General features: G+C 42.5%; 1 protein-coding gene across 1 annotated transcript; it reads left to right on the forward strand.

Annotated features, from left to right (window-relative positions):
- The first annotated feature begins 315 nt into the window (after window positions 1–315).
- LOC123085046 (uncharacterized) lies at window positions 316–7,490 on the forward strand. The gene is made up of 6 exons (XM_044506608.1): window positions 316–929; window positions 2,117–2,341; window positions 4,966–5,140; window positions 5,216–5,435; window positions 6,890–7,017; window positions 7,106–7,490. Exons 2-6 carry the CDS (start codon window positions 2,193–2,195, stop codon window positions 7,241–7,243), a joined length of 810 nt encoding a protein of 269 aa, XP_044362543.1. The 5' UTR covers window positions 316–929; window positions 2,117–2,192; the 3' UTR covers window positions 7,244–7,490.
- The last annotated feature ends 486 nt before the right edge of the window (window positions 7,491–7,976 follow it).

A 7,976-nucleotide genomic window follows, 5' to 3' on the forward strand; every position in this document is an offset into this window, starting at 1 on the left:
GAAGTAGCAAAGAAAGAAAAAGAAGAAGAAAAAACAAATAGAGAAGAAGAAGAAGAAGAAGAAGAAGAAGAAGAAGAAGAAGAAGAAGAAACACAAGTTTTATTTTTTGAGGCAAAAGAAAAAACACAAGTTTTTTTTGACAAACAGAAAAAAACACAAGTTTTTTTTGAACGGTAAAAAACACAAGTAGAAGAAACGAAGAAACAGAACGCGCTCGAGGAGGAACGTAACTGGGCCGGCCCATTCTGGGAACTCTAGACGCAAAAAAAAAACCCAGACATATCACCTCTCCCCCTTCCTCCCCCTCGCCTCCCCTCGCCAGAAAGCTTCTCCCTTTCCCCTTCGCCTCGCCGGGAGGAAATCTCCAAAACCCTAGCCGATGCCGTCGTCCATGCCGCGCAGAGGTAGACGACGCTCTCCCCCTCCACCTCCACCATCAGATGCATCACCCCTTCCCGTGCCCTCTCCTCCCCCACCGTCGCCATCAGCTGCATCGTCCAGGGCTACCTCCCCTCTACCACCGGCCGCAGCCTCCACCGCCGGCCGAACCCCTCCCCTCCGCTGCCCTCAACCACCAGCCGAAGCCTCCACAAGCCGATCCCCTCCCCTCCCCTACTCTCCACCACCAGGTGCAGCCTCCACAAGCCACCCCCTTCCCTCCCCTGCTCTCCGCCACCAGCCGCAGCGTCCAGGGCCACCTCCCCTCCTCTCCCCTCCACCACCAGTCGGCCCCCTCCCCTCCTCTCCCCTCCACCACCGGCTGCAGCCTGCACAAGCCGACCCCCTCCCCTCCACGACCCAACCCCCTCCCCGTCTCTGCACCATCAGCCACAACCCCCTCCCGAATGCCGCTACTTTGACGGGGATGGAGAACTCTTCGCCGACAAGGACGGGGAAGGCCTCTCCTACAGTCGGCCACAGCCTCCACCGTATGACTTTGTCGCCATCCCCTCACTCTGCTCTCTATTTTTAATGCCTTGGAACATTTAGTAGTGATAGCTGCATGTTTTACATTGGTCGTTGGTAGATATAAATGCAGAAATATAATCTCTGTTACACCTGTACCAATTTAATGAGGGCTAGTCCATTTGCATTGCCCATGAGACAACTATCTAGATATTCTTTGATTTATTCTCTCTCAGAACATGCTTAATAACTGCTGGCTATATTGTATTGCCATATTACTTGGAGTTGGTCTAATAGCCCACCCAGTAGTACTCCCTCTAAAGAAATATAAGAGCGTTTAGAGTAGTGATCTAAACGCTCTCATATTTCTTTACAGAGGGAGTAGTTAGCAAAAGATATATACTACTCCCTCTGTAAAAAAAAATATAAGAGCGTTTAGAGTAGTGATCTAAACGCTCTCACATTTCTTTACAGAGGGAGTAGTTAGCAAAAGATATATACTACTCCCTCTGTAAAAAAATATAAGAGAGGGAGTACTACATTAATACATTGCTCACCTCTAACGAAAACTCTTTGAAGCTTGTGTTGCAGCCGGCTATTACTCTACAACTCGTTTCTTTTCCCTCTCCTCCATCTCTCCTTCCACTCAGCATAAAATGTGACATGGCAGCTCCTATAGCATTGCTTACATCATGTTATTATACGTTCCCTCGGTCACAAAGTTGTCCAGCTCCTATTCTTGTTCCCTACTCACTATTTGTCCAAGAGTAGCTAGATCATTAGAAAAAGAGCTATTTGTCCAAGGCTTTTTTAGGGAAGCTTTGAATTCTTCTGTTTTGAGAGCATGAGGTGTTGTAAAAAAATGCTCTTTTGATCCCCATCGCGACCAAATATCTCTTATTCTAAAATTCTGCATTGGTTTTTTTTGAGTGCTTTTTAGTTACTAATACTTACTACTTTTTGTAAGAAAGGTTGGTTTTCTTTTGAGATAAGGGGTCAGGTTAGCTAGTTTTTTTAGAAACACCTATAGTTTTATTCAAACTCGCAACCATTACAGATACAATGATTTCGATCCATTATCAAATAAATTGCAAAGTAACTCCTACGACTAAGAATTACAATGAGATCTCTTGCAGGCATCTTTTCCTTGGTATCAATCTTTGCAAAATTTGCTATATTCCACCAATTTATTCATCTTTTGTTTTTTCAGCTGTGAGGACACTGAGCAGGCAGTGCGTATTGAGGCCCTATCACCGCCAAACCCCTTTCCATCCGTTTCAGCATTGATGCCAACTGGATTGCTCATTAAATATTTTCTGAGAGTTGATGCTGATGGCTTATTTCACACATATCCTCATCGGGGTGGTCCGTTTAAGAGCTTAGAAGAAGCCCAGGAGGCCATAGACACCTATCATGCTAATCGGATTAAAATCAAGTAATGATTTCATAACTTCGCTTTTATTTTTTTGCGTTGAAGTATTATTTTTGATTGTTTAGCAAATTATTCTAGAAACTCAGGATGCGTATCCTTTTCTATTTTACTGGGTACTGGTGTGATTTGATTGCTGCTAGGTGCTTGTACTTTTTCTCAGCTATGTGATTGTGTTTTCAGATTCCTTACCCAGCGTTGTTGTACGGGTCAGGACTGAATGGCCTCTTGTTGGTGATCACTGTGGACCATTGCCGCTGTGATATAAGAGCAAACCATTGATTTGTTTGCCATGACTTATTCTTGTTTGGGAGTAGTAATTAGCATTCTGTTATCTATCATAAATCTAGGTACATTACCTAAGTAAGTTTCAGTCAAGATTAGTTTACCACTCATAGAAAGCATAGTCCCTTGCCAAGAAGCTGCTTTCTTTCCCACTTTCTCTTTGACAGGTTCCAATCACTATTATTAAGTTTCCTATAATGCAGACGGATGCCCATGTATCTAGAAGGGAAATCTCCCACGGTGCAAGTAAAAATCTGAGCATCAATGTCTTGCTTAACCAGTGCCTCCCAAAATAGAGAACTTCCTTTTTCAGGAAGTTGATTTTAAGTCCAGTCAAATGCTCAAAAACACAGAGAATGACAGACTTACCTTAAGATTTCTAGCCCCCTCCAACTTATCCTCAAGCATAAAAATGGTGTCATCAGCATACTGCAATATGGCTAAACCACCGTTGTGCAGCTTGTTAAGCTTCATGCACTAGCCAATGCAACCAAAAGTCCGAACTGATGGAAAGGGCTAGACAATACACATATACACTTCAACACCCCCTCTCACGTGTGATGCGGGAAGTCGACACGTGGATAGACTCAGAGGCATGGCTCAAGAGGCCTATATGTGGGCAAAGGGGGGCAGCACCAATTTTTGGATAAATTGCGAAAGCCAGGACTTGAACTCAAGACCTTAGCTCCGATATCATGTTAAGCTTCATGCACTAGCCAACACAACCAAAAGTCCGAACTAATGGAAAGGGCTAGACAATCCACATATACACTTCAACAAAGCTGAGGGACTGATAAGCCTTTAATGAAACCTTATTCTTGGGCTCTTTTGATAAGAGTAGCCAGAACATCAGCAGCAATATTAAAAAGTGAAGGAGAGAAGGGGTCTTCTTGCCTGAGCCCTTTCCTAGTAGCAAACTAACTACCTATCATGTCATTCAGAGTATTGGCAACCTTGCCATTGCAGACAACAGCTTTAATCCGCTGCACAAACTTCCTAGGGAAACCTTTCATTTCGAGGACTGAAAACATAAATTCGAAATTGATTTAGTTGTACGCCCTCTCAAAACCTACTTCAAGAAAAACACCAGCTTGTTTGCTCTTATTTAAAGAATGTAAAGTCTCATGTAGCAGTACTACACTATCTAAAATATAACAGCCTGTAACAAAAGCATTATGAATCTTGGACACTAATTTCTCTGCAACTAGCATAGCCCTAGTTGTCAATCAGGGTTTTGGTAAAAAATGTAAACGCCACATTAAGCATGCAAACAGTTCTATACATTTGGATCTTGTCAGCCCCCTGCCCCTTGGCAATCAGGTTGAAAATTCCATAGTCAAGTCTAGAGATAACAATAATACCGTCAAAGGAAACATTACAAAGCTGTAAAAAGATCATCTCAAACCAGCTTCCAATTTTTTTTTGTAGAACTCTGCAGGCTACATGAGCAGATACTAAATCTTCCAATGGGTTTTGCAGGCCCACTTTCAGCTTGTCAGGAATAGATACCGTCTTGAGCCCAACTTCTCTGTTAGGGATTTTAGTGGCTCTAGTAGTCCTGACCAGTGTGGGGCTTCTGTTTTCTTTGTCATGAAGTTGCTCCCCTCCAGTATCATCATCATGTATCTGTTTCTCAGTTTTTCTGCACTAATTCCTCAATCTTCTGAGTCCCAATGCCCAGCCTTGTAGCAAAATGGTCTGGGTCCTGTGTATGATCAAAATCATTTTCTTTCTGGCTCTCATCCTCAACAGTAAAGTCTTCTAACATAGCAGAATCCTTGGCGAAATCTGAATTTACTCGTTCAACCCAGATAACACTCTCATTTTCTTGTTTCATCCCAAGCAGCTTTTTCCTTGTCTCCTTCTCAGCTAGCAAGTTCATATCCAATTCATATTGGCTGGATACCCCTTCCTCACAGTTTTCAGTAGCAGAAATATCTTCAGAGGGAGCAACAGAGGTGTCATGCTTTCGGGATTTGCTAGTGTTTCCAAGACCACCATGAAATTATTATTGATAATTTATAACAGAGGTGTCATGCTTGTACTTTTGCTCAGCTATGTGATTGCGTTTTCAGATTCCTGACCCAGTGTTGTTTTACGGGTTGGACTTACTGACCTCGTGTCAGTGATCACTGCTGCTGTGATATAACAGCAAACTGTTGATTTGTTTGTCACAACTTTTCTTGTTTGGTACCTTGGTAGTAGTAATTAGCATTCTGTCATCTAGTAGCAATCAAGTTTGCTGGGCGCTCATTGGTTGCAAGAACAATGATGCATTTGTGGTAATTAATCACAAGAGTTGTTTGGTCCATCTCTTATTCTTTTGTAATTGTTATCTGAACTAGGTACTTGGGTGAGCTTTCCAAAGAGGACAGGTATGTTTGGCATAAACTATATTGGCGTGATGGAACAAGGAAGAATTCGAAAGAAGCTTTGGATGCAATGATGAACCTTGACCCCACTTTGGAAGTAGTTAAATGTTTACTAGACAAGCATAATGAGGAACACCATCTTTTCGAGGTTTGTTCTCTACCTTGTTCTCTCTTTCCATTTTTTTTATCGCCGCTCTCCCTCACCACCTTTCTTATGTTTTAGGATCTTGCATATGAAGTCAAGCAGGTTGTGAGTTACAAAGCTCATTTTCCGGAAAACGATTCTCAATATGAATGCAGGTCCTTCTCACATTTAAATGTGCTTGCAAAAAGAGGATTGAATGACAACCAAAATCTTCTCTTCATTGAAATCACATGCACAGATGGTGAATTTGAGGAGTATGCGCTTACTTGTCTTTGTGCGGTTTCGTCCGATGATAATGGTATGTTTGCATTTAGCTATTTAATCTTCCATCCAGTATATCAATATGCAAGTTACTGAAATTTGCATTATGTTCACACTTTGTATCACCAAGTGCCATATTCAGAATTCACCATAACAATATTCTGTTGCGTTATTTTCACTTGCTGCCGGCAAGATGTTGCAGAGCCACCGCCGCCTCGCCGCTGGCTGCTGCATCTAGAGAACAATGAGCATCTAGCCAGCATTGTTTATAAAGTGTCCTGCTTCAGACGCTTAAGCGTCGCTTAAGTGATAAGGCGCCTTGGCAGCTCCTTAGAAATATGCCTGCTTTAGGCGCTTAGGCGTCGCTTAAGCATCCTTTAGGTCACTTTACCGCCTTATAAACCATGCTAGTGAGCCGTTATCTTGTGAGCTATGGTATATGGTACATGAACATCAGTAGCATTAGAGAGAAAGGGAGGAGGAGCAGGAGCACAAGTTGCTGCTGCTGCCAGCTGCCGCTGCGTGAGAGACCGAGAGGAGGAGTCAGGGGTGACGTGGAGGAGGTGAGGAGGAGCGAGTGAGACTGGGGCAGGATCGCAGGAGCCCTCCGCAAGCTCGCCGCTGGCCTGCTGCTGCCGCTGTTTAGGTCGGGAAGGAAATGTATTGGGGAGGGATTGCGCTGGACTGGGGTACCATGATAAGTAGGGTTAGTCTTACTCTTACTGGACTGGGCTGTATCGGGATAGTATCATGGGAGGTATCCAGCACGTATCGGGAATTATCTTTTTTTTTTGTTGCTTTATTAATCGCAGATACTTCACTGAAACGTATCAGCCACGGATTCGCTATGCACAGGACATATCAGTGTTTCTTAGGTGTTCATTAGCTGTTTCAGATTTTCAACCAGAATATTAACTATATTGGAGCATGTCTAAAGTTTCATAAGCTTAGCTAAGTGCCATTCAGTATATCAGTATGCAAGTTAATAAATTCTTCCTTTCCGTATTATCAATATGCAAGTTTATTTTCACACTTTGTATCACCTAGTGCCATTTAACTAAGTGCTAGCTGTTTTCACACTTTGTTAATTCACTTGAAGAGTAGGTGTGTTCGCTGCGCCGGTAAAGATAACAATGAAGAATTCAGAATTTGGTCACAACAACACCTATTTTTGACTCAATTTGAGCATTTCTAAAAACATGGGAGTAGGTGTGTTCGGTAGTTGTTTCAGATTTTCCACCGGAATATTAACTATGTTTTAGCATGTCTAAAATAGGCGTGTTAGCTAGCTGTTTCAGATTTCCACCAGAATATTAACTACTCCCTCCATACCAAAATAAGTGTCTCAACTCTAGTACAACTTTGTAGCATGTCTAAAGTGTCATAAGCTTAGCTTAGCTGGTTCTCCGGTTATTCTTAGTTATGATAAAAAGAGCATACCGATACCTTGTGCATTAGATATTGATTAACAAAACTAAACCATAATTGTAGGTGAGTGCTGTGAATGTGGTGATGATGTGAAGCATCCCACTGGTGTGGAGTACAAAAAGGGTGAAGCAAAGCCCCATGGTCGATGCAAGTGCATTAACAGGCCTATCTCAGATGAAGCATTTAACAAGGTATTATTTTGTCGGCAAAAAACTTAATATGGATGTGCAGATGAGTCATTGTTAGTTTCATGTCTTTTTTCCTTTTCTTTTTTTGCAGTTTATTGTTGTGCGTGATGAGGATTCCCTGGAGGCGGAGGAGGCTAGGGTGAGACGGCAATTCAGGATACGCAACATAGCAGATGGCCATGGAGCGAGGGGCAAATACATCGTACCGGCGAAACGTGTGCAAGCATAGATGTATAATCATTAAGGTTGTGCTGCGTTTGTTTTTGGTACCAGTGATGCTGAGTAAGTAGCATGTGAGTGTTTGGCGTCTTGCTTGCTGACGTAGAAGCCTCAGCTCGTTTGGGTGGAGGACGGTCCTGTGCGGAACCCTCGTTTATGGTGGAATATCTGAAACAGCTAATGAACACCTACGTTTTGGGGGAATAAGCTGGCAAAACCAAAGTGGCTTTTTCAGTGCAATGTGTTTTGTTGTGTCAGTGAAGTGTTTTTCAGTGCAATGTGTTTTGTTGTGTCAATGAAGTGTTTCTCAGCGCAATGTGTTTTGTTGTGACAGTGAATTAGTCATAGAAATGTGGGATACATGCGTGACAAGAGAACTTTGAGTCTGGCGCCCAAGCTTTTGTCAAATTGTGTACTCAAACCTAAGTGGAGTATAATTTATTCACAACCAACACTGTACTTTGTACTCTCTCTGTATCAAAATATAAGACGTTTTTTTTTGGGTCTAAATTTAGACTGAAAAATATTGTATATGTTGTTAGAGGGAGTATCTTATAGCAATCTAACTTGAAGTACACTGAAGAATGTTGAAGCGTCTTGCCTCATTAGAGGAGACTCTGCGTGTTATATAGCAGGGGCTTATCCTTGGATATGCATGCATCGCTGGAGTATATCTTGGAGAAGATCTACAGAGGGAGATTGCTAGAGATAAACTAGGCTACGGTAGCAAGACATAAATGTTA

Source organism: Triticum aestivum, chromosome 4A (assembly GCF_018294505.1).
Source record: "Triticum aestivum cultivar Chinese Spring chromosome 4A, IWGSC CS RefSeq v2.1, whole genome shotgun sequence".
NCBI classification, from domain to species: Eukaryota; Viridiplantae; Streptophyta; class Magnoliopsida; order Poales; family Poaceae; genus Triticum; species Triticum aestivum.